The sequence below is a fragment of the Gavia stellata genome, chromosome 8, assembly GCF_030936135.1.
Source record: "Gavia stellata isolate bGavSte3 chromosome 8, bGavSte3.hap2, whole genome shotgun sequence".
Taxonomy (NCBI): Eukaryota; Metazoa; Chordata; class Aves; order Gaviiformes; family Gaviidae; genus Gavia; species Gavia stellata.
In genome coordinates this window covers 26,902,715-26,930,186 of record NC_082601.1, presented here as the reverse complement: position 1 = coordinate 26,930,186, position 27,472 = coordinate 26,902,715, and the positions used below count along the sequence as shown (strand labels likewise).

The window sequence follows — 27,472 nt, the reverse complement described above, 5'->3', positions numbered from 1 at the left end:
TGGCGAACTGAACTTGAAACATTGCATAAATTTGGTGTTTCTGGAGAATATGTGCGTATGTTTAAGCTACTCTTACCTGGATTGTGTTGAAGTCATCAGAGACTTATGACTAAGTTACCTTACAAACTGTAAAGCTTGTAATGTCAGGTAATGTAATATAATGGCATATGAAAGAAGATCCAAAATATCTGCATTGCTACCACTTCCAGGACGATCTGTGTTTAAGGAGATCTAAACTTATTTGAATCTAAATATTAGAGATAGAATGATAAATTTTCTTAACACTTGTTTTTAAATGAAATTTTGTAAAAATATTGCCTCTTAAGTGCAGATGAAATTCAGAAGCTTGCTATGAAACATGCAGAAACAGCTATACTCCTATCACTAGAAACTGGAAATAAAGAAAGAGTAGGAGACTTGTGGGTAGTTTATCAGACCCACTGAAAAAGTATCTTGACACCAGTATTAGCGCAGTGTTTTGGATTCTGTTTATAGATTTCTTCGTATTTTCTTTTTCTTCTTAGGCTTTGGAAGACCAGGTATGGGACCTGCTGCATGAAGCTGACAAAGCTGCAGAGGAGAACAAAGAAAAGAGTCAGGTTTATGATGCCATGGCAGAGACCCTTGGGGATGCATGGAATGCCCTCATCTTTATGTTAGAGAAGCGGCAGGCACTTCTGGAACTTACTTCAGTGTTCTTTGAAAATGCTCTGGAGGTTTGTATTTAAATCAAATTACTCTTAATTTGAAACCTCCCACATCTTACAGGTACTCTGTTCACTGTAATTTTACTCTGTTACATATGTTCATTGCATTCCTAAAGGTTCAAGCAATTAACAAAATAAAAATCTCTAGATGCATCCTTCCTTTTCCACCTTCTGGATAGTTTATGATGAAACTGAACAAAAAACCATGTAGACTTTAAGAAATATCTTAGTCATGATGTCTCAAAAACTTGTACTTGAAAGAAAAATGACAGTGAAAAATGGAACTGGACCAAAACCTAAAACATGTAATTCAGTGGCTATGGACATTCTGCAGAATATCTTTCATTCCTTATGATTCAAATTATTTGGTGTTGAAAGAACTAAATTCTCAGATGCCTTCGCTAATGTTTATTGAAGTTTGGCCACTGAAGGTTTTATGCTGAAATATCCCTACAGCTACTGTAATTATGCAAACTAAACATTAGTATAACTTGCCAGTCCTTTACCTGAGACTTCCATGTGCAGATGTGCACAAAAGGACAATTGTGTGAGCCCAGGGACAGATTTCAGTGTTGTCTTTCCCTGTTTACCCATTTCTCTGTATCTCTTATCCTAATTTGCTGATACACAGGGAGCTAAAGCAGCGAAGGATTCCATGCTCATTCTGTGTCGCCTCACATTCAATTCTCCCTACATCCCTGGAGCTTTAAAGATTTTAATAATTCTCCCTGATAACTTTGTTTCTACAGTAGCCCAGTGCTGCCTATAAATTACAGAAGCAACCATTCTGCTGCTAACTGTCCTAAGAACTCCAAGATCAACAATCTACTAAGTATTTTGTCCTGGCAATGTGTATTATACAAAGAAATTGGTACAGAGTTGGCATAAGCATAACTATGATAAATCCTGTACTACCAAAGGCTGATGTAGTGCAGACTAAATCCTTAAGGGGCTAGCTGAATTGCACCCCACAACAGGCTTATATCATTAAAACAAAATGCAGCAGCTGGAGCACAGCACAAATCACACCCATCATATATAGAAGGGAAGAAGAAATGCGATATCGACTTAAATAGGAGTTGCTGAAACTTAATATGAAAAGGCTTTTCTTTAAATGATAGCTTGTGATTATGGAAATCTTTGTTTTATCACAATAAAACACAAAAGGTATCTCAAGAATAATCTTTAGTGAGAATCTCAAATCTCAAATGTTGATACCAACCAAATGTTGGATTTCTTTTACAGCATGCAGATCAAGAGGGAGAAAAATGTGGAATAGAAAAGACAGAAAAAGCAGAGTGCTTACTTTCAATCTTCCTTAATTTCACCATGGGTTTCAAGATCTTTGCTTACACTGAAACATAGGTTTGAATTATACTGGTTTCTTCATTCTTGAAATGAAGCGATAGAATTGATAAAGATTGGCTAAGTTGAAGAATACGTGTCTCAAATCTCTCTGAACAACTCATACTTGGAATTGTACCTGCAAAGGTGGAAGCCAAATAAAGAATTCCAATCTTAGTTTAGCAATCTCAGCAGATTACCAAATCTGCTCCAGATCTCCCTGAAACGCAGCATGTTTCAATACTTAAAATATGGAACCCATGGAAAAATGGGCTGTAAAAAAGTAATGTAACTTCAGTCTTCATTACAGAGATGCTGTTTCCCCACTATAATTAATTACTGTGTTTACCATAATATTTGTTAGCTTAAATTTGCTACTCATTTCTGCCTTCAAAAGATTGCATTGAAGATTGTATTCCTGTCTGATGTTGCCCTTAAATGTTTTTTTCCTTCAATACTTCAACATTAGAAAGCAGTTCTGGGAAGGAGACCTAAGTTAAGGGCTTCATTCATATTAAATTATTTTACTGAAGGCTTTGAAATTAACCGATTCTTCCATAAGAATTTATTTTCAGTGGGTTTGAGGCTATGTGGGAAAGATGATTCATAAAGTGACAAATTGTAGTTACAGAGTATGTCAACTGAAATTTGGGCTCCCTCAATCAATGAAAACCTCAAAAAAACAGATGGTGCATATAGGCCACAAAGCATCTGTATCTAGCAGTCACTAAAAATGCCTTTTTCTAAGAATTTACAAATTCTCATGAACTTTCCCTATAATACAGAGATTATGATGGAGTTCTGCAACAGAAAATTATACTGTGCTTCTTCCCACCCTTTGTTTTCTTAATGCAGTTTGCTGTCAAAATTGACCAAGTTGAGGATTTCCTGAAAAATGCCCAAGAGTTTGACAATATTGACTCTTTGAGAGAACTCCTTCTGCAACAAGAGCATCATACAAAAGGTACAACAGTATTACACTCCTGATGGTGTGTGATCGTGCGCTGACTCTTTGAAGGATGATTTTACTCTTCCTGTGCGTATTTTAAAAAAATAATAATCTTAGAACAAATATGAAAATGTTCTATTTGAAAAAATATAAAGGTGAAACAACTCTTTAGCAGGCCTCCTGAAGGATGTAAAACTCCTGGTTTTGAGCTAGCTCTCTCATGGTTCTGTCTTTGTTGCTGCAGATCAGCTAGTGGTAAGCTTGTAGTCTGATTTCAAGGCAGTCCAGGTCAGGTGAGCCCAACATGACTTTCAGTGCTGCTTGGCAAGCAAGTTCTAAAACCATCCTTCTATTTGATAGGAAAATTCATCAAAGTTATCATAGTTGTGAATGAATTAGCACTTTCCTGTGGAAAACTTTCCATTAGAAAATATCCAATCAGCTCTAGTAACAATCCCCTACAAAGTCCTACAGTATCTTGAGAGTGGCCAAGGGAGAAGTCTGCCCTTTGCTTTCCTTTGCCTAGGGATGGGGTTTGAAGCAGAAGTGGTGAAGTGAGGGTGGGAGCTATGAGATAGAGGTGGCAACTAGCCAGCTTCAGAATCTATTTGTCTACAGTGGTTCCCTGCATTTTGCTTCTGCCTTTGAGGAGTGGGGCTGTGTTTCACTTCTCCATTGAGTTATTTGATCTGTTCCAAGAGGTTCTGCAGCTGGAACTGTAACACTCTTGAAAAAAAGGTGCTGTCTCCCCTTCTAACACAACTTTCCTGCTCACATGTTTGCCTAGAAAAATTCTTCCATGTGACTTTTTTGTTCTTTCAAATTTTCTTCTACCACGTTGTGGTACTCTTAATTCAAAAAGGGCAAAAAACTATTTTCTCAAAACCAATCTCATTGTGTGGCTACTTCAGACACCTTTGCAATTCCATATGGTTCTGTATTTTTTATAAGACTTAAGACTCCGTCTTTGTCATTTGAACCAAATTTTGCTGTAAGTTTACTAACAACTGGCAGAATATCAATTATATTTTATTATTCACTAGTGGAGTACAAGCTTAAATATTTTTAGCTACTTTGAGTGCCAGGTATTCTTTTCAGGAGACTGAATAGAGAATTGAACTCAGGTAACTCTAATATGGGTTTTGGGGCTTCCAATTCAATCTTCATGGGAGCAAAATGCTCCCTGTATAGCAATTTCAACCTGAAGTATCTGGCAGTAATTTATTGCTGAAAAGAGGGTCTATAACTGTAAGAATCAAATGAAATATTTTGCCAGAGAAAGACTTCTTTGACTGCGATAACCCTTTCCTCAGATGGAGTAAAGTGGTTGCAATTGATTGGCTTCTTAATCTATCTTAACCACATAAAATTTGGAAAACTGACAGTGATAGAAAAACAGTGTTCATATTGCTTTCTGAGAGAAGGATACTATTTACCCACCGAAGTAAGGTGGCTGAAAATACAACCTTTGCAAAGTATTGGCTCTACCAGTATGTGATGAGTAGTTTATCACAAATGTTTATCACGAAAAAAAGTTTTGAAACAAATGCATTTCAAATCAGAATTAAAAAAAAGTAAAATATATGAATTATCCTCATTTATCCATTTTTATATTTATTCCATTTTGGATCGACTGAAATGGAACATTTCTGATTAATACCACCTTTCTGGATGATAAGAAGTAAAATGGACAGGCTTGTTGCAGTGAGCTCATGGAAACTGAACTCTCTTGATAGCCCTTGGTGGCTGGAGAAGTGGAGACATTCTACTTCTGCATCTTCCCTATGTGGTCCATATGAAAGGTGGAAATTTAGGGTGCTTTGCCTTGAGTTACTAGTACATGTATTCAGCTGGGCAGGTGAATGTTTCAGCTGTTTGCTGCTTGTAGATGGTTGCTTCACTAACAGCTCCTTGCAAATGTTACTTTCTTATACTTTTCTTCATGCCTACCTTGCCTTTTATTCTGGCTTGCCTCCCCTTCTTCCTAAAGATTTTCCCTTTTCATTTGAAAGACCTATAAATACTGATTATTGTCTGTTCGATAGATTTTGTACTATGTGGCTTTAAGGAGCTGGAACAAAGACAGTCACGTGACTAGTAGTTTACTAGTCCACTTAATTTTAACCCTGAATGTATCTAGGTAGAGGTTACGGAAAGAAGGTAAGAGCTCCTGATATTCATGACTTATTTAGTCATAAGGTTGTAACAGCCCCCAGACAGGAGAACTTTTTCTTTCAACTTCTGTGAGGGAGATAAAGACCTAAACTTTGCTTGCATCACTGATTCAAAACTACAGATGCTACCAACCTACACAGAAAGCAGGGTAGGAAATTCCACTGCAGCTTACCTGAAGATTGGGAAACCATCAAAAAGAACTCCATTTTGAGAAAACACTTCTGGGTTTTGTCTCAGTGGCTCTCGGTACACCATTATATGTGTATATACATTATATTATATTTACCATTATAGGTGCATATATGTATGTGTATACATCGTTATACCTTTGTAAGTTTATGTAATAACTGTCCATATTGAAATATCTTAGGATATATACCTTCTAAAGTAAGTATTTATAACCTGTTCATGCAATGTGTGAAACACATTACACTCATGTATGCAAATAGGTAGTTTTAAAAATAGTTGAATAATATTTGAAATATGCTACTAGAATTACAAATCACACTAGTATCTTTCCTATGAAATTCTATTCTTACAGAGCTTTTGGAAAAGTCACTTGCACTTCTAAACAAAAGCCAAGAGCTAACTGAATTCATAGAAGAATTCAAATGTGAGGGGCCAAATGCAAATCCGGAGCTGATTCAGGGAGCCCACAACAGCTGCTTGAAAATTGACAATCTCCTTGAAATGCTACAAGACAGGAGACGTCAACTGGACAGATTTCTTAAACATCAGCGCCAAGGACTAGAGCAGGTTCTGCAAATTTGTTTGTGGCACCAACAAGAGAACCAGGTATGACATATAATTTAAGAGAAGCCACATTACAAAAAACATCTAGCAACTGGTTTACAGTACAGACTATTACAGAAAAGGAGCTTAAATACATTTATTAGACCAATACCCCTGGGCTACTGCTGTTTGATGAGATCCTAACTTTTGAATATTTGACTTTGTAACTATAACACCTTCATAATTTATTTTAATATAACTTTAATGTCTTGAAAAGCACTATTTCCATGATGTGGATCCCTCCTGTAAGTTATCAAATGTGGTGCTTCAAACCAAACTAGATTCCCTTCAAATTGCGTTCCCAGCACAAACAAACCTCTAGCCACATGAGCGATAACAGTAACTGGTAATAGCAATTACAGTTGCAGCAGGCTGTTTCTGGACTAGTCAGTTAAAGAGAAGATACAGCCTACTTAGCCAGTTGGTGTGTCTGAAAGCAGAGGAGTATTTTGTTCTTGGAGTGAAATCAAAATTCTTTAGGATACTGTAGTGATTGCAGGTTTTCCATACCTGCAACCTGGTTATCTCTTCTTTCTCCCAGTTTAGCTCCCATCTCTTACTGAATTTCTCAAATACAGCTTGCTTTTGTACCTTACTTTCAGAGCTTAGGTACATTTAAGTCTTGTTCTTCTTCTTCCTCTTTCCAGTCTACCATTCTTTTTCCTTTTCATTCCTCATCTTCCAGTATTCAGATCAGAAAGCTTTTCTCTCTTTGTGCTCCGCATTATCAGAGAAACTTCGGCAGTGTAAGACTCTCTCCTCTCATTTTCCTTAAGAAACATGACATAACTTCACCAACCTGTCAGAAAAAAGATACAGGGAGAGTCCTGCTCCACCTTTTTGGATATTAAGTGTGCTGAGAAGGAGGAGCCCATGCAAATTTAACTGCCAAAGTCTAACAAGACTAAAGCTGAGTAATTTTCAGTGTTTTGTAAATAGGCTAAAATTTTGTATGGACCTCTGACAGTACAGTCCCGATTGTGATACTTCTGCACGGTTCCTTCTTTGCCTTTAAAATAAAGTTCCCCTGTATCAGTGGAAAATGTTAGAAACTGTTAGCAGTAGTCTGTTCTGCAGGCATTACCTTTGCCTGTGAGATTGTTTAAGATGAGAAGCACCTATTCAACAAGCACAACTCTGTAATTTTGCATAGAGACAACAAAATTGTTGAGGTAGACAAGCAAGATGACAGCCTTATTTCTGGAGCACTCAATACCAGTAGCTGCCAGAAACAGAGCAAGAATTACTTATTTAATGATTAGATAGAAAAAAAACCCAGAAAAAAATACTAGGGTCTTACACAAGTGTCGTAATCTCAGTATGTAGTTATAAAATAATAGCTGACAAAAATACTGAAAAACAAGAAGTACAGTATAGCAGGCTCTATCCATTTCTATGCAAATCATTAGAAACCATCTAGTGCTTGCTTAGAGATACATATTATTGTTGCTGTTACGGTTTTTGATGTTTTTTCAGTATCACCACATAGCTATACCATAAAAGAAAGATCCTCAAAAAGAAATGTTGTTTCAATATAATGTATTCTGATAAATTTACAACAGCTACAACTGAATTTTCTGTATCAGTCTAACTCACTATATTGGAAATATGTGCTGTTTCATCTAGAAAAATGATCCTTTCGCTACATTAAAAATATTAGACTTCATAAAGGCTTCAAGCTGAAGTGCTGCATTTTTCTTTAAAAATGTGTCTGTGGTCCCATTTTGCCCTAATTTGTTATTTATGAAATTATACAAGGATGCTTCACTAGCAGTATTATGAAGATAAATGCATTGAGGATTAGGGAAGGGTTTAGGTAGTATTTTTATGAAGAGACTGAAATGTCCCCAAGATGAATCCAGACATATCTGTATTGTCATGATGATGCCTTCACATACTAATGATAAAAATATCATTTAAGATAGTAAGTAAAGCATCAGTCACTCAAATACAGTGATGATTATGATGAAAAAAACCCATTTCTAGTGAGGATATATCCAGCCATAGTCCTATATGTAGTACCAAATTAACAAAAGTCAGCTTACTGTGCATGCACTGCAGAAATTATTTGAGAATAGCTCATCCTGTAGTTCAGAGTAGGTATATCAAAATACATAGTGTAGTCTGCTTAAGTTCAAACTGCCTGAGGTAAGGTCAGATTTAATTTACGGCATGTAAGTATGTGTGTTTTAATACATGCAGGAAGAAAGAGAGTGAAAAAACATGGTTTTTCCTAGTGGGAATAATTCCCAGAAAGAAAAGTGTGTTACTTCTTCATTTCTGTTCTCTGCTGTATTTGCTCCTTCTCTTTGTAGTCCCATGTTAGCGTCATATTGTTCAAGAGGTTTGGTAGAGCCCAGGACAACATATGTGTGTATGAGCTTTGAATTGATGCGTGCGAGACTTCCCCTCCTTCTGAAAATATCCCTGGCTACACAAGTATATCGGTGGCAGTGTTCAGGTTTGGCAGCTGGGAGCTACAGGGGTGGGCGGCCTCATGCGGGACACAGCCCGTTCCAGCTGGCTCCCAACGGCCCCACCGCAGGGCGCAGCTGAGCCCCGCAGTGAAGCTGGTGGTGCCTCTGTTCCAACTTATTCAAGAAGGGGTAAAACACTGCACAGACATAGTGAGGAGCGAGGGGAAAGAAAAAAAGAGCCGGAAACCATGCTGTGAATGCCGAGGTCAGTGAAGAAGGAGAGGGAGGAGGTGCTGGAGCCGGTATTCCCCCACAGCCTGTGGGAATTTTGGAAGAGACCACACCACAGCAGGCATTTCGCCGCAGCCTGTGGAGACGACTGCATCGGAGCAGATATCTACACTGCAGTTCATGGAGGAGTCTACACTGGAACAGCTGGATATTCCCTGAAGGAACTGTGGCCATACAGAGCCCATGCTGGAGCAGGGTGCCCTGACAGGAACTGCAGTCCCTGGAGGACCCATGCTGGACTAGGGGAAAAGTGTGAGGACGCAGGAGTGACAGAAAGGAACTGTTATGTACCATAAACCCTTATTCCCCATCCCCCTGTGCCACTTGGTGAGAGGGGGTAGGTAAAGGAGTTGGCTGTGAAGGAGTGAAATTGAGCCTGAAGAAAAGGGCTGTGTAGGAGGAAGGTGGTTTAGTTTTTGTCTTTGTTTCTCACCAAATCTATAATTGGCAATAAATTAATTTAATTTTCCCCAAGTTGAATCTGTTTCACCTGTGATGGTAACTGGTAAGTGATTTCCTTGTCTTTATCTCAACCCACGAGCTTTTTCATTTTATTTTCTTCCCCTGTTCTGTAAAAGAGGAGTGAGAGAGTGGCTGGGTGGGTGTCTGGCAGCTGGCCAAGGCCAACCTACCACAACAACCTAAGCTATGTTGTTGGTTCAGTGTCTCCCCCTCCCCCCCTGCCCCAGTTACTTGTTGAAAAACTAGCTGCTCCTGAATTGACAGTGGGAAATGTAGGAAGGCAAGGGAATACTATATATAAGCATTGAAATCACCTGGACCATAATCAGTGCAAAATGAGCAGTTTAGCAATCTGAGAAAAATGGTGAAGAGGCTTTGATTTCTGATATGGATTATTCATCGCAAACAGAGCAGATAATTATTGTAAATGAATGATAAAATCTAATTTTTGAAGAACAGAAGTGATTTTAGATTTCAACCAACCAAGAAAAAACTGTCTTTTTCAAACAGATATATGAACCTTCTCTCCTTTCCCATCCCTCCACCAAAAGCACTGAAAGTAAGGTTCTGTGGGTTTCTTTCTTAAAAAGCAGCTACATATTCCCAGCTGTTGCTTAAGAGCTAGGCTGGCACAACTGAAATCACTCAGCGGTATCAGCTGTAGTGGAAGCCAACTGATTAAACTTGCTGTAATGGAAAGAAATACTGTCAAGTGGTAAAGGGGTAAACACTTTATTATAACAGGGTTAAAGAATTACTTTTTCCCCTGCCTAGCATTACAGAAATACTAGTTTGTTTTGCTAAGCAGCTACATGACCCAGAGAACAGTCCTAATTTGCAGATAAATTTTTCTTTCCCTTTTAGCATAGTTTTTATTGTCCATTCCATTCATCTGTATTTTGGTGGACCCATAGTAAATGTTCTGTGAAAATGTGCTTCCAGGAGAAATGTTTCAATCAGTAAGTACATATCTGGAGGATATGCTCAAGAAATGAAGGCTTGGTAGTAAAATAATTTGTTTACTTTCCTAACACTGTTGAACTCCTGAGATAATGTGCCCAATTTTTTATTTGTAACTGAAAATATTTCCAATATTCCAACATTTTAAAGGTTCTTTCACTTTTAGAATTGTTCAAATTTATTAAAAATAACTTCTACATGAGCAGATAAGAAAAATAATTTGTAGTGTGTTATTGAAAACTGTAGTACCTAGAGTACAAAGTAATTCTTAATATGCCATATATGATTTAAATATAGTGGTGATTTCCCAGACTGAAAAGATTAGAGGAAGTCTCCTTGATATACTAATAACTTATTCTGACTACTATTCGAAAAGGCAAAGCTTCACTCAGGAATTCTTGCCATGTGTTGTTTACAAAGAAAGTGAGAGGTACCTACTGTGAATCAAACAAATAAATGCGGGTAATTCTGTGCAATTTAGAAGATGTACTCATATACTGCCTATGTTTGCTGCATATACTTGCTGAAGGAAGTCTAGTAAGATGTAATTTTTTTTTTTTTAAGCTACTAAAGATTATTCCACATGGTATTATCTCAATAGCTTAACTGGATTTTTCAAGCCAGGGATGGAGAGTTTCTATTAGGTCATATGGCCCATTTAGTCTGTTTTTTTGGGGGTTTTTTGTGTTCTTGCAAAAGTACTCAGATTTATAGTCTTTTACTGTAGGCAAAGGGATATTTTTAAGTTAATGTGATTCTAAGGAAAATGTGCGATAACTATCGTGTTACAAAACATGCATTTATTCTATGGGTGACTACAACTTGATTTTTCTTTTACTGTATTAATTTATAAATTGGTCATACTTGATGAATACATTTTTGTCTGTGTTGTTATATATATTCCAGTATGCGTCTGTTTTGACCACAATCCTTTCCTTCTGCATTTATTAACATTTAAATAATACAAATGCAAACATTTGAATATAAGCATGAACATTAGGTATGAAAAATGAAAGGAATTAAAATTAGGCCTTCTTTTGTAGATGAAACTGTCTTGTACATATTTTTAAAAAAATGAACAGTTGCTTCTCAAATTTTTCACTGACAGAATTCTTTTTATTATTTATTTAGGTAACATCTTGGTACAAGAAAAACATCAGAGATTATTTTCACAAGCAACACTTAGGCTCATCTCTATTGGAAAATGAAGAATTACTTCAAGAGCTTGAAGAAATGGAAGTCAAAGTGAAAGTAAGAAATATAACTGATCGGTGAAGCAGTTTTAAAAATTAGTAGCAAAACATGAACTTGGGCATTTAATAAGCACATATAGGAGTAGATACGTGGTCTGTGTAGATAAGATATATTATTCTATATGTCTAAATGAGAATTTTTTCATTTTACTTCTTTTAAAGCAGGCCTCCATGTTTCTCAATGTTTTTCTTATTTAAAACTTTAAAAGCTATTGATAAGGTAAGAGAAGAATAATCCTTGATGTTGTTTAGTTGATGACTAAATTGAAAAACCAAGTTCCAGAGTGGTAGTTTACATATTAAACCATGTTGCAAAAAGTAAAGAAAAGCAATTTTATTAGAATATTACCAAAGTTTAATGTTCATAAAGGATCAAAATCCAGTCACTTCTACCATAATTAATTGTCACTGAACTGTGTACATGATTGGAAGAGGTATTTGCCCATTTATTTATTGGGAATAAAAGTAATTGAAAATACTGTTTTCATTGTGAATATCAGTTTTCCAGAGAATAAATCTGTTACCATCACTCATAAAAGCAAGATGGGATTAAAGATGATGTTGATATATTAAAAAAAAGGATATTTGTATGGTGTAAATTGCATATATTTAGAACGTTTTTTTAGATACTTCAATTGTGCTATCATCAGGTAAGTGCTGTTGCTGGGTCAGGATCATTCCTCACTGTATCATTTTCAAGTAATTGTATTTGGATAAGCCAGGTGACCAAGCAGGCCTTTTTCATCCAAAAAACATTCCAATAGAAATAAATGTCTTTTTAAAGGCTATTGTGTTGATGGCAACTAACAGGTTTTTGATTGTTCACAGTTATGTTTCCTTGTAAGCTTTGTAGTTAAATGTCACGTGTTTGCCTGTTTGCATAATTTACAGTTAACTGCTTCAGGGTTGTCATGTAAGCAGAATACAATAGTATTTCTAACGCTTCTCTAAGCAGCATGTCAGAAAACACGTTTTCCTCATCTAGGGAAGATGAGTATGAAAAGCTAAATTCTGCTGCAAAGCCTGAACAGACCTTTGGCACAAGAAAAGCAGAAGATAAACAGTAAACGAGTAAGCTGTGGGGTGTTCCCAGAGAAATAGGGACCCACACAAATATTTGAGGTGTCCTAAAGTGTTGCTGAATTTTGGAACTAGCCAAATGTTCATTAATCTTCTCCACGTTCAGTGTTGAAAGGCTCTTCTTGTAATTTGCTGTCTGAATTAGAAATGATACTGTAAGTGCAGAAAGGAGAACAATATGCATTTTCATTTTATATAATAATCCTTTTCATATTGAGCATCCAGAAACTAACTTAAACAATAACACTTATTATTACAGTTTCACCTAACAATTCTTCTGCCATAGATTATGTAATAGATCATCCATATTATCTTACTGAATTGCTTTTTTTTCCTTAAGGTAATTTAAAAGTGTTTAGCTTTAAGATTTTTTTGTTACACATCCATGTGAATTATGATTTAGAACATCTTACCTTTAGCCTTCTGCTGTTCTTACTAGCAGCATGTTCTAGCAGAGGGCACTGAAATTCTTTAAGTGGATGTTACTGAACATGTTGGTTGTGCTAATGAAGTGCAAGAAGAGTGGCCAGGTTGAACTGCATACTGCAAACATATTTCAGAAAGCTGAGTTATGGGCCTGTGTGCATTAGTTTTTACAGCTCTGAATTGCAGATGTTGAGACCAGAATAAAGGAGGAGCCTGGCATCTTGATTTTAAAATTCATATAAAGTATACTAGTCAAATGTGTATTCCAGTAAATATTAGATACCAGAGATTAATATTAGATGTCATCACTGCACAAAGTAGTGTTTTACCCGTATGGTTGGAATACACTGAAATACAAAACAACCTAGAAATGAACTTGGCATCTTTGCTCACAGACCAAGCAAAACCAGGCTTATAAGATATATCGTGTCTGAACATGAAATTCCCTAAATATTCGGCATCTCACAGGCCTTCAGCATCTGATTGCTGATCTGAAGTATTTTGACTTCGTATGTATTTTGGAACTGCAGTGCTGTTGTGTGAATTACTCAGTCTGAGAAGCTGTTGACCAATTTCATGCAGAAGTTCAGGGAAAGCCAGTGAAGAAATAGATACAATATTAAAAAAGTTATTTTACTAGTCCTGGAAACAGAAATATTATTTCCTCTGTATTCCCATACATGATTGCACAAAATTCCCTTAAGCCACTTTTCCTGTAAAATTTTCATTTCAGTTCGTCATACAACATGATACTATTGTCCAGGGTCACGACTTTCTAGGATACAATCTTTCATCCCAGTAATGACACAAATTCCTGATAAGTCTGAAATTACAGTTAGCTGTTTTGTTCAAATGAGCCTACTTTAAAAAAAGGTTGTACTCAATCTCTATAACTGACCTTTCCTAATTATTACATAGCACTCTGCTACTTTGTGCATTTAGAAACTTTATTAATCAATGATTTTATATTTTCTTCCAAATCACCTGTGAAGTTCTTAAATATAATGGAGCAAGAACATGTTTAGGAACAGAATGATTTAAAAAATACAATACTAGCAATTTATCTCACTTTCTGTAAAGCAAACATCTATTATTCCCAAAATATGTTTTCAGGCTGCATCCAGACCAAAAGAATATTGTGATGTATAACAACTCTGCTACATCTGTGTAACCTAACGTATTTTGCAGACGGTATCACTGTAAAATGACAGTGAGTACCTTGTAACACAATCTGCTATAAAAACATGCAACATATTCTGCTTTTTGGAGCTCTAGGTTGGCATATATTTTATACACATGCATGTGATCACCACATATTTGGATATTTGCTGGGCACTTCTGTGGTACAGTCATCAGAATTATTTTCTGTTTGTTTGACTTTTGTCATATGAGATTTTTCTGCAAAGATTAACTAACTTCCTCAAATCAAGGGTCATTATATAACTTGCAATATGTGACAAAATTGTCACATATTACCTAAACATTCATCTTTCACATGCAGCAGATCCAAATTTACATTCATCTGTCAGGTTCTTCTCACTGTCTGATTTTCCTGTAGTGCCACCTCACTGCCTTGGGAGAGTGCTCCTTTTCTATCGATTATTTTTCTGTTAATGATTTGGGTTGGGTTTTTTTTGTTGCTGTTTTTGCTTTTTTGGTAGGTCCCTCTCTGTCCTGGCATTATCTCTTAACATCTCTCTACAATTTTCTGGGAGGTAAATGACTTTGAATTAATTTTTCCTCTTTCTGTCTGTTGATTCTAACAACTCACTGTTAAATACATTGATATAGCCATCCACTGAACTTTCCAACAGACAGATCTTATGGTAATTGTCATAGCAGGTCACAATCCTTTGCAGTTGTACTAGCGCACACTGTTTTATTTGTAATTTGAGGGAATTATATGGTTATATTGGTAGTTATACTGCAATGTAGTTATTGCAGGTAAAAGCCTTTCAGATATTCACAGGGGCTAAATTATCAATGTACCAATGTATCCAATGAATCAATTACAAGCAGAAGTTAGGCTCAGAAAAAGTTCAGTTGTGAACATTTTTGCAGTATGACAGAAGGGGCTAATTTATCGTATATTCTGAAAGATACATATTTTTGTACTTAATTGGCTTGTGGTTTAAATCCTACTTTATCTACTATATGGATCATGATCTGAAGTCAAATAGGTGTGTTTCCAGGTTTTCTCAGCTTAACCCTAGAATATTCCAGTGAAGACAGTTTTACACAACTTCTCAGGTTTTAATCCAAAGTTAGAATTTTTAAGTAAGAAATGTTTATGGTATAGACCAAAAAAGCCCATTTGTCCCACAATAGTTGTTTAATAACAAGATAAAGTTGTAGGTATTTCTACTTTTCTTTTTTCCCAGGCTTGTGCTGGATATTTTTGAAGGCAGATAATGTTCAGAACTTTTACTTAAAGCCACAATAATTTTACTTCATCAGTTTTAACACTCTTGAAAAATACCTGATTAATCAAGGAACCTAGAAAGAGCTCGTTTTCCTTGCCAAATGGAGCAGTGAAAGCAAGAGTTTAAAAGACTTACTACTGTGAGGAAAAGTAAGAATAGTGACATGAGCTAAGGAGACACATTGAGAATAGGCACGTACAATGCAATGTGTCTTTAATAGGTCAGAGGAATTCACAAGCATTTCTTGACAAATTGAAAAGTCAAGGTAATAGTAGGCTTTGTGTTACTTTAAGGGAGAATGAGTAACAAACATTTTAGTGCTGACTGACAGATTTTTATGAATTTAACCTGTAGAAGGCTGAAGGACAGGAAAAAATGACAAAGATTTTTCCACAGAGTTTGTATGTCCTGTTGATGGAATGTATAGGCTTTTTATGTGTAGAAACATTTTCTTATAAATAGAAATCTGAAAATGAAATTGTCGCTAGCTATTTTACAGAAAATTGAACCAATTTTGAGTAATGAACAAATAGTGTAGCAAATGAGTCTAACTCCATTTAATACCCTCAGAGAGTGTGCATGGTTGTAGTGTTCATGGAATATTGTAAACTATAAATTATTATAATAAATTGGTTTTTTGAGCTTCTGTGAAAGGTTGGAGAAGAAGGATGCCTGAGAATAAACAAGGCAGAGTTTAACCTGTGCTTTAAGCTAAAAGCTGCTGTTGGGCACCTGGTACCAAACAGATTTATGAATGTTGTTACAGTGAAATCCTCTTATCAGAAATAATTTCATGACAAGTTGAGTCATTTTCTTATAATTAGCCTTGCCTGCTGTAATTCTAATTTACACATTGTGATACACTGAAAAAATTTAGAAGTTTTTTGGTTTTCTGTATCTGCTTCTAAACTAACTATAGAGATTATTCTTTCCTGTTACATTAAAATATGAATTTTTCATTCTTGCATAAAATATTATTTTTAATTATTATACAAATAGCATACAATAACCAAATGATGATGCACATATTCAACTGCACTTCCTTTGCCTTTTTTCGGTTTATTATTATTATTAGTCCCAGTTAAAAGCTCCCAACTTCAGTGCTGTTTTCTAATTCTCATTAAGATCTATATGTTTAAATGTAAGTGAAATTTTGGTTAGAATCTGACCATGGAATGCATTTGGTACCAGTCATTCCAGCTGCAAGTATTGGAAAATGATGACATTGTTGTGCTGATACAATTGGTTGTCAGGAGTCCACACCTTATTCATACATAGGCCAATTAAGCTGTGTGTAGGGAAAAGCCTCCTTACTATTTTTTCCCAAGATAAATTCTTCAGGTAAAAAGGAACAAATACAGCACAGCAGACTGTAATTATCCTCAAAATCCTCATTCTTACTGAGTATTACTTAGGGCAGAGAGAAAAAGACAGGACTTTATGAAAGGGGAATTGTGCATTTAAATAATACAGTGCAGGGTTTCACTTAATTAAAAGTACAGGCTGAAGATTATTGCATCCAGATCTTAGAAGTGGTTTTAATTTGAAAGAAAAATAAAACAAAAAAACCAAGAAAGATTTTGCTATAGCTGTTTATCAGTAATAGACAAAATGAAAAAAAAAATTGCCTTTATTTTGCCCCAGATTAATCTCTCTTAATTTCACTAGGAAGCTGGAAGTGTCCAGTTCAAGTCCTTGAAGAATACTTTATATGGGGTTTTTTTCTGAGTGTTTTCTTGCAAAGTGGTACAATTTCATTGCAGGATATTCCAAAACAGCAATATTTTTTACAAGCATACAAGGAAATATAATGGGCAGCATTTGGCCTTCACGTGCTTGTTGGTGGAAAAGCCAAACCTGAAAAATCTCTGAGAAGGCTTTTCATAAGGTTCCCTTATGGAAGGAAGGAAGGGTTAACATGAGTGAGACAGGTTTGCATCTTTGTAGGCATACAGTGCAGGTATATTGAAGCATAACCAGAACTCAGTTCTCGATGGAATTCTGGGATTTTGACACACCTTTCTTCTTCAAAATGAAACAAAGCTAAATTTATTGAAATATGTGGAATTAGCTTTCTTGCCAAACCACTTAGAATCTGGTAGAAACATTTTAATGCTATTGAATTATTTTATGCTGGCTTTTTTTATTTATTTATTGGTAATACTATAATAGAAGTTAAAAGCAAAAGTAGATTTAACATGAAAAAGCTAAATAAGGCATTAATGCAGTTCTATCGATTTTTATAGCTGCTTAGGTCTTCCATGGCAGAAAGATGAAGAGTATTCACCACAGTGGAAAAATTACTTACAAACTCAGCAGGACTGTAATAATTTTCCTTTTCCTATTCATCAGATTTTCAAGATGAAGGAATATGTTGCATTGCACAGAAATAAGATACTGTTCAAATAAGTCTGTTATCTGAGACATTTCTACTACTTTGGTGAAGGTGTTAGCAGTCCTTTTCTGTTTATTAGCATGAAGTCTTTTTTAAATTTTTTCCTCCTCAAGAAGCTTACTCGATACCTAAATAAGCTTTAATATCCTTTTAAATTGGTTTTAGTTTAATAAAAATTTTCTTGTTAAAATCTTGTTTAGAATCTCTTTTATCATATAAAATGTGCATCCTTTTTTTCCTCAACTTTGCTGAAATATTTCTCTCTGTTATAACCTGCAACAGTTAGTACCACAGACTAATTCACACTGAAAGGTTCATCACTTAATGTACCTTGGTAGATGATTTTTGAGAGAAATTAAAGGTATTTTTATATCATTCTTGATCTTGAGACTATTGCATTGCTATGTATTGACATCACACTGGATGTCATAATCCTTATTCCCATGGATTTGTTCATATTTTTAAATTACTTTTGTTACCCCATGTCAATACCCTCTGTTTCAGCTTTAGTTCGTGTGCTGTGAAGCTGCAGAAATGAATCCAAAGTTCAAGACAAAAACATACAGGCATGGTTTGAATGCATGTTTTCCATTTTGAGGTGTATTTTTCACTGACCTGTGAGTAATGTTAGATCTTTTTCCTGAATTGTTCAAATTAATCTAGAATGCAGCAAGGAAATTAGCCCTTTCCGTTGGATTTGCCATGTACTATTTAAGCTCGGCTATGTTGGGCAATGGGTATGCTGGGAATTGTGGGGTGTCTCTCACTTGTTAGTGGTTGGTCCAGATCTAGTCCATACCAATAGAGAGGGAGAGATAATTGCATCTGGTGGAGAAGTCTATGTAAAATAAGTTGCTGACCTTTTTGACCAAGTGTTTTTACCATACCAGTTGTTGTCACAACAATGGACAATGTAAGAAAAGGAATGCACTGAACTACACAATCCAAAATAGGTCTACTCCTGCTTACTGTACGTCAAAGAAGGATAAAGCAGCATGGTGTGACACTGTGAGGGAATTAGAATTGCTGCTGTTTGTGAAAGATCTGTGAATAGCCAGAAAACTTCAAAACCAGTGTCTTTCACTAGCAATAATTTCACTAAAAAGGAATAACAAATGTGAGGCTGACGTTCTTTAAGCATCCTGAAAATAAAAGAACCTACCCTGTAATCTTCTTGTGCCATATGCACACTTTGGAGTGTTTTCATTAAAAAATTTCTGTCTTATTTTTAAATATTTTTCTGTCTGCTTTACCAGACATTTGGTACAAATCTATGGAAGGAAATGCTAAATGAATTTCAAAAAGGTTCTCTTATTTAATTCATTACCAGAAAAAGGGGAGGAAATATGCTACCTAAGGCATGGGAAACTGCAGTATAGTATCAGACGCTCCTTTTGTCTTGAACAGCATAATAAGGCACCGATTTTAAGTGTTGACAAGCACAGCAGGGATAAAGTACGCTGCGCAACAGTTTTAATATTTTATAGTTTTCTCTATAAAAACACAGCAAAAACAAAGAAACAACTAAATACCAAAGCAGTAGCTGCAAGACAGGAAGAGATGAAATGTTGTTTTCTCTTGACTCTCTTAAAGTAAAACTCCTTTCCATTTGGGCTATCTAGTCTGATATGCCTTTCAATACCTCTTTATAACCTAAAGAAGATAGTGGGACTGAATACTGTAATAGCATTTATCACAGGTAAAAAATGTTGGAAAAAACATGTTCTGTTCATGAAGGTTTAATCCCTAAATATGATGTATAATTTGGGTCAGTACACTAGAAGCACAAGTCAGTTCAGTATGAATAGTTGAAAAAAGAAATAGGATTCAAATATACAATCAGTTGTGATTAGCTATATATGCTTCCAAGCAGTGCAATGTGGACAAAATACCTATCTGCAAACTTGTAGTGATTCAACTGAATCCATTTTAAAGCACCTTAGTTTTAAAGTACCTAGCTCAATTAAGTGTCAGTAATGTTTCTGACTTTGTGGCTTGAAAATCTGAAGTATGATCTTTCTTTTTAAAGCATCTCTTCAATCTGTCGCTGCCACTAGGAAGGTTCATGGTCAGACAAGGCAGAGATGTGGTTTGAACTGACTTGTCATTTTGTGTAGGGAATCAGGGAAAATGTACAATGGAGAGTGCCAAGGATGATAGCACACATTACTGTAAGGGAGAGTCATTTGATTTAATTGATTACCAGACAGCTCTCAGCAGAAATTGTCTCACTGGAAGCAGCTATTATCTAGGCATAATTTTAATTTGTTCGTGGTTAAGTAGTTGGACTTAAGGGGCTGTTTGTTACAGGGGTGTGGTCTTACCCAGTAGAAGTTTCTTGTCTTTATGTTTTCCAGACCATTTTTCCCAGCAGACACACTAGTAACTGCTACTTCTGCCCGTGAAACATGTCAAAGAATGTAGAATGCCACCACTGAAAACTCTGTCACTAAAACCATAATTTGCTGAGAAATCCCTCCTAGTAGAAATACTGTTTTAAACTTTCAGGCTTACAAATGTGATACATGCTTTCCAGCATTTATATTATTATTGTGCAGGTATATTACTTCTCTATGTGTAGTTGATTAAACTGGATTTCTTCCTGTTAGGAATGGAATTCCACTGTGGAGCAGCTGGAAGCTGAAGCACTTAAGATCTTGCTTTCGGAGGACTATACAGAAAAAGAACATCTAAAGCTTTCAAATCAGAAAATCTGTCTGTTGCGAGAAGAAGTGTGCTTGCATATGGAAGAAAGGAAAGCCCTGCTACAAGAGGCCAATGACTTTTTTCATACTGCTGGCAAGGTTTGTAAGAAGCCAAGTCTGTAACAATAACCTGATACTACAACTGTCAGTGTGCTCTTGAAAGCTGATCTACATGGGATTATGCAGAGTTTGCCAAACAATTTGGAGTGGAAAATTAGAAATCTGATTACCCTTTAACATGACTTTTTGCCTCAAACTTCTATCCAAAATGGCAAATGCATTTTAACTTTTTTAAAAAAGTATATTGAGAAGAACACTCAGTTTCCAAAATAAGGCATTTGGAAATATTATCTGCCAAAAATTGGACTTTAAGATCATGGGCTCTGTCATGATGGCATAATGCTGTGTGAAGATACAGGAGCTGCTCTAAAATACCCAAACAGTTACAGGCTCGTATGGATACCAGAAACAATGTCTATACTTGCAGTGGTCTCCACAGGGGCTAATTAATAATCAGACATGAGACAAATCAAGGACAATATACAATTCATCATACCAGGCACATCATATACTACACGGTCTAGACATCATGTAACACCAAAGTGGCCAGTTAAAAAAGCACAAAACTCCCTTATTCTCAGCACAAATGATGAATTAAGGTCCACACCTATACTGAGGTCAGCAAGATAATGTGTAGCCAATAATTTCCATCACTGATGTGCTCATGTGGAGAAGCAGTGATTCAGATTCCAGAATTAGATTCTTGCAGATCTCACAGGAGAAGGTTAAGAGGGACCTACCTGTCTACTGACTTCTATACAACACTTGTTTTGTGGGGATTGTATATAGGTACAAGGAGCCTTGACTAGTATGTCTGTTTAATTTTCTGTCTCTTCCTAATCTTATGTGATGAAAATGGGTAAGTCATTGATGACCAAAAAACAAGAATATTTTAAAACTACATTTTTACTTTCTCAAATATCAAGTCCAGTAATAACTACTTGTATGAAAATTTTCATAAATTTGGTCATTAATTTGTTACTTCCTATTTATAATACTTTTTCCCTCTATAATATAAGATGTTTATCATACTTAAATATGTTAATACACTTTCAAGAGTTCTGTTCATAATTTCTTTTTGGTTTTTCATTGACTCTTATGTGAGCATGAAAAGAATATTCTTGTCGACTTTCTCTTCAAATCCATATCCCAAAACAAAAATATCAGATTTTTTTTTTCTTCAGTCATCTTCTGAAGTTGTTTTAGACCAGTCATCATGTAGTCTTATGTGGGTGAGATTACTTTTGATAGTCTTACTGGCTCAAGGCCTAAGATCTTAAAATTCTTTTTCAAATGCTATGATATTACAGGGTAGCACTTAATAACAGTTAAAAATATTTAATGAATTTTTAAATTAAACTGATTCAAGGGGGAATTTTAATCGGTCTTCAGTAAACAAATGTAAAACTTATTATTCAAATAAACAAAAAAACCCCCCTGAAATAAGAAAAACAAAAAGACTGGGAAAAAAAAGTCATTATATAGGAGTACAATACAGTCAAGGAAATGCATGTAGAAAGGAGTAAAATCATAATGGAATAATAGGCATAATAGAAATGATTTGAGATTCAGCCACATTGAGTCAAGTAGAATTAAAATGGTAAAAGTGTGCATTTATGTGGAAACAAAATGAGTCTGCAGGAATCCAGGGTCTATTCTTTGCTGTAAAATGCTCTCAGTTAAATCTAAAATATTTATAGGCTGGATACTGAAAGTGTATTCACTTGTATTGCTTCTGAACCTTTCTCTTTTGAGAGACTAGACTGAATTTGGAATTAGTCTTTCCAAAAATTAAATGATCCTCTGAACACTTTTTCTTGGTATAAGCAAAATTATTATAATCCAGTTTGTATAATGATTATAAATTATTATAATCCAGATGTGTGCCCATATAATAAAAATCAAAATCCTGTTTGGATGCTAATTCGGCACTAACTTGTACTGTCTTCTAGAAACTCATCAGAGAGGTGAAAAATAAGTTGAGTAAGAAGTAGTGCTGTAGAATCTTAAACTTCCAATTTCTTCCAAAAATGTTAGAATGTTGAGGTGGGAAGAGGATGGCACAGTTAATTTAAAAGTTTTCAACCTAAAATCAAGGTTGGGCAAACTCATGGGAACAGCTGATACAAGAGTCGATTAATAAAGAATTGAGGGACCTTAATAACATCAGTTCAAATCCATTGATATGTGTCAGGTTAACAATAGGTTTTTATAAGAAGACCAAATAAGGATCAATAAAGGTGGAAATAGTATTATAACAGACTTCTGTAACGTTAAATTCCTGCTCTTTCACGTGCTGATGGCGAAAGTGAATAATACAAAATCCTCAAGCCACTTTAAGCCCATTCAGAGCCAAATCTGTTTTAAGCGTTAAAATGGGAAAACAAGTAGAGATTTTTATCAGCAGATGAGCTTCCAGTGCAGTACTGTGGATTGATTGCTGGTATTTTCCTGCTTAAAATATTTATAATTTATGTAAGAGTAGTAGATAATGAAGACAGGCAATCTATAAGTACCTATATAGGCAAGGAAAGTTTAATAACATGATTTTTCTATCCAGCAGACAACAAAATCAACAGACAGATGTCAAACTTTGCCAAATTCCAACTAGTAATAGAGCATATTTTTTAAACAGTGGAGAAATGAGCTATTGGAACAATTTACCACAGTTGTATTAGATTTTTCATGACTGGAAACTGGATGATATTCTTTAGTTAAAGCAAGAAGTAATTTAGTAATTTGTTTGACTTACCATATAATAAAAGTAAGTTCTGTTATTAAGTTCTAGAATTAATACACAATGATTTGTTAAAGGAAATTTATTTGTGTTAGAGCAGAAGGATTAAGCAAAAAACCCTCTATCTCATCCATCCTTCATGTCAGTAGAGAATTTATTCAACCCTTTTCCAGGTACGTGCTATCAGATCAGAGCGCTATGTTTTAAAAAATGGGTTCTCAATTTTGTTGTCTTGATTTGGTGCACAAAGCTTTTGAAACAGTAGGTCTTTAGCTGGTGGTGCTGACCAACTGCCTGTTACACTGAAGTTAAAGAAAACAAGGGTTTATGTGCTTTTTGGAAATACTAAGCGCTTAGACTCCGCTATCTGAAGGTGTCCCATTGAGTTTTAAGTCTTTGATAATTTTGAAAATCAGGTGTTACATCTGAAAATTTTCCACTGAAAAGAAGGACCTCAACATTAAAGACCAAGCTTAACGTGAAATCTCTCTGTTTCCGTTTTACAACAAGCCTGTCCTTCAAGGTCACATACATCAAGTAGTATTAGTAACACAAACTTTTTTCCCCAACTTTCTAGTTAGAAGACTAGTTTGAAAAGTTTATATTTTAAGGTGTCCAAAGACCAGTCTTTTTGTATTTTTTTTAAGCATGTTGTTTGCAGATCGTTTACAGAAGCCTTCAAAACAGATAATTTCCAAGGATAGCTCCAACAACAATCTTCATAGCTCTATTAAATGTGCTGAAAAAACAACCTTAAGGCTTTGGCTGCACTAATTTTTGTTTTGAGCACCAGGTGGGGCTGTAATCACATTTGTCTTTAACCTGTACTATGGTCCTTCGGTATTTTTTTAACAACATGTAAACAATAGTTGGTGTTGAAATTGTTTACAGACCCTTCAAGTGAGATAGATCTTTTGCCCCAATAAGTCTGATCTTTCTTGATTTCATTTATAGTGAGGAATCTGAGATGGGCTGATGGAAACAGTGTTAAAACTGTTGCTGATAGTCAACCCCCTTCTGGTTTGGACAAGGAGCTATGCAAATATAAGTCTTTTGCTTTGAGAGCAAAGGTAGCATCTTTTCAGAATACAGGGCTGTGCTTTGTGGAAGTGCCTGCTGAAGAAAGCACTAGCTCAGGTGTGTCTCCACAGTATGCTGTCACATCTGTTCTGTGTAAGAGTGAACAAAATACTATAGTTACTATAGTTCAGAAGAGAGACATTTTCAGTTGTCTCAGGGTATACCTGAACCTCTGGACTCTATTTACATGTAAGGGAAAATGAGCAAAATAGAGTATTAGTTGTTTGGAACTAACTCGAAGAGAACTCCTTTTAGATCTTGCGTATCTCATTGGCATTTTAATTTTTAATGAATTCAGGAAAATAAAACCACAGAAGTATAGCACTTGCATTGTGTTTGTGTTCTTAAGTTCTGGTGTACATTTGGCTGCATTCTGTTGTATATTTGGCTGCATTAAGCAATATTTTTCTGCATGTTTGCAAGCTTCTTGGCTCTTTTGGCTCCTTGGCTCTTCTGTAACCATGTACATTCGTTGCTAAGCTTTCCTTTAAATATCAATCCATTTCTGTGTCTATGTAGTTACCTTCAGTTTGACTTTCTGCAGGGGGATCTCTGTGTAGCTATCCTCTGAGAATACTTGGGAAATGATACATGGAATAATCTGAGATTACTTTGGTACGGCAAAAACTTGAAAACATTCACTTGGATAGCTTTAATTAAATAAATAAGGCTTTTACTGCGTACAGTACGTTTGCAGATTCACATTTTTAGTTAGCTATGGAGTATCCTTACTTTGGCACATAAGTTACTTAAATTCACCTTTTGATTTTGAACTCTAGGACATACATACTTTCGTCTAACTACTTTGGATGCTGGGGGTTTGTTCCTCCTATGTGCCATAGTAAAATAGTATAGCTCTAAAGTGAACATACAGGAGGGACTTAGAGGTGGAGCATTCTCAGCATGGAGCTGTGGGGATTGGAATACAGATCTCTGCATGATTCAGTGAAACTTATTTTGTTTAACCTTCCTGACTCTCTTTTTCCTTGTTAATGGAATTTTCAGGTTTGTATATGTTGTTAGTCAATGATTTTGTGATGATAACATTCAGTATTGGTAAAAATAAATAAATACATAAATAGAGGTCCATGTTGCTGAGTAGAAGTCTTGCTAAAAAATCTTTTACTTTCTTTTGATCTTGGTAATTAGTAAAGCATAAGGAACTACAGAGAAACAGTTGAACAGGCAGAGGACTTTGAAAGCAAGACAGCTATATGGAGCCAGATGACAGTAGAGAAGCAGAGGATTTACAGAGGGATTATATCCTTTATTTCCTTGAAAAGATCTCAAAACTATGATAAATGGATGAGGAAGACAGACTGAACTAAAATAAAACTAAAGCAAAATCAAAGAATTAAAGTGGAAAAAAAACCCCAACACAACAAAATTCACCATTCATGTTCTATACATATACAACCACAAAACTGGAGACTGGGAAAAGTGAATTGCATTATTTTTGTTGCTTTTTTGTCCGTTACTTATAATGGATCCCAATCATAAAGAATGGTCAAGGTAACCATTAATAAGGGAATTTAGAAAGAAATATTAAGATCCTTTTTTAATGACATTTGGATTTATTACAAAGTGTTTTTTTAATAGCAGAAAATGCCCAGAATGGCTCAGGAAAGAGGGATATTATTTCTGCTCATAGAAGTTATGCCCATGTTATCTTCAGCATGTTGGTGTTCATTTGAATTACAGCTTGTAAGGTTTTTGTCATTTTTGCTAGCATAACTATTGTTTTTCCCTACTAATCTTCCATGCTGAAATGAAAAAAGGCCCTGTCATTAGTGTTAAGCATTTAGATCACTAATTATAACTCTTCTGCATCTTCAACTTGTGAATATACAAGTTGCAAAGTATTTTTGTGTTATCAGCTGATAGATCAAGTGACACAATTTCTAAAACCATATCATTTAATTTATGCTCTGGTACCACAGTTGCATGTAGACATGATGCTTTCCTCCTCATATTCTGCTGTCTATGCCATACAATGCTTATGCGATAAAAAAGAGATCAGAGATATACATATATGCCAATTGAGTTTGAGATAGTAGGAGGCTGGCTTTGTGTGTATTGTTTAATGTTGATTTGGTTGAGCTCTTGAAAGTTTGAGTTTAGGGCCTGATGGTGCTATTCTGAGCAGAATAGGATGGGTATAGAACTAGAAATGACTGCAGCGGCTGCTGGGGAAAAAGTCAATCCAGATAATATCTTGCTGTACCCAGGCTTCCTACTTGCAACTGAAATTGAACATGAGGAAAGATAAATCTTTGGTCGTGGTAGCAGCCTTAGTTGGTTGAAGTAGCAACAGCACTGCGAATGCAGGCAATGCAAGCCAATAAAGTTGTCTGTCATCCCTGAAGGTGTAGACTGGTGAACATGCAGGGCACTCAGATATGTTTAGGAAGAGAAGCTGCAGAGAACATCTGATTTCCGCCCCCCCCCCCCCCCCCCCATTCCTGGTTCTCTTCTAAATAGTCTCTTGTCCAGTTGCCATTCTGCTCATGTTGCTTTCTGAAAAATGTAGCAATGGCAATAATATACACCTTTTTGATTTATTAATTTTAAACTTCCCTATTGATTTTTAGCAAGGCTCAAAACACGTTCTTCCATTTGCTGCTTACCTAGTTGAATATGCTAACTAGTAATACTTATAAGAAGTCTGTCTGAGTGGTTAACTCCTTCTGAAATGCTTATAAATCCATAATCATTCTCAAACACTTTATAACTTTCCTATATGACTCTTTAATATTCTTAAGTATGGTCCTTAAGACTGGAATTCATTATACATAACCTATTACACAAAATAAATAAACTTCACTTAGTTCCTGAGGTCATGTGAATGGCCTCTATTTACAGAAAAAAAAAATCTTTGAGATTTGCATAGGCCCATGAATCTATGAGTTTCCAAAAATGATTGCAATTCCTGTCTTGATCTGAAGTTTATGCCCTTTTTTATACTTAGTGATGATTAAAAAGATTTCATGTTTTAGGAGGAGTCCTTCCTGGGTACCTTCAGTTACCCCCCTCCTCTGAAGGGAGTGTTCTTGTTCTTAGAAAATTTTCTTTGTATAGTCAGGATATCTTTTTTTTTTTAAAAAAAAAATGCTGAATCCTTTATTCTGCAAAGAATAACCTGGCAGAGGCAATAAAATAGTATGCATGTCCTATTTTAATCCATTATGTGTAGAAGTTGAATTACTTTTGCTCATC

The 27,472-nt window shown here is 35.5% G+C and overlaps 1 protein-coding gene across 2 annotated transcripts in view; it reads left to right on the top strand.

The window, feature by feature from the left end:
- Positions 1 to 27,472, top strand: part of CCDC141 (coiled-coil domain containing 141) — a 107,128-nt gene that overhangs the window by 29,156 nt on the left and 50,500 nt on the right. For both annotated transcript variants that reach the window (XM_059820175.1, XM_059820176.1), the window contains exons 5-9: positions 525 to 716; positions 2,907 to 3,015; positions 5,717 to 5,970; positions 11,229 to 11,348; positions 20,284 to 20,478. In XM_059820175.1, the coding sequence (XP_059676158.1) occupies positions 525 to 716; positions 2,907 to 3,015; positions 5,717 to 5,970; positions 11,229 to 11,348; positions 20,284 to 20,478 (870 nt within the window). The remainder of the gene's footprint in view (positions 1 to 524; positions 717 to 2,906; positions 3,016 to 5,716; positions 5,971 to 11,228; positions 11,349 to 20,283; positions 20,479 to 27,472) is intronic.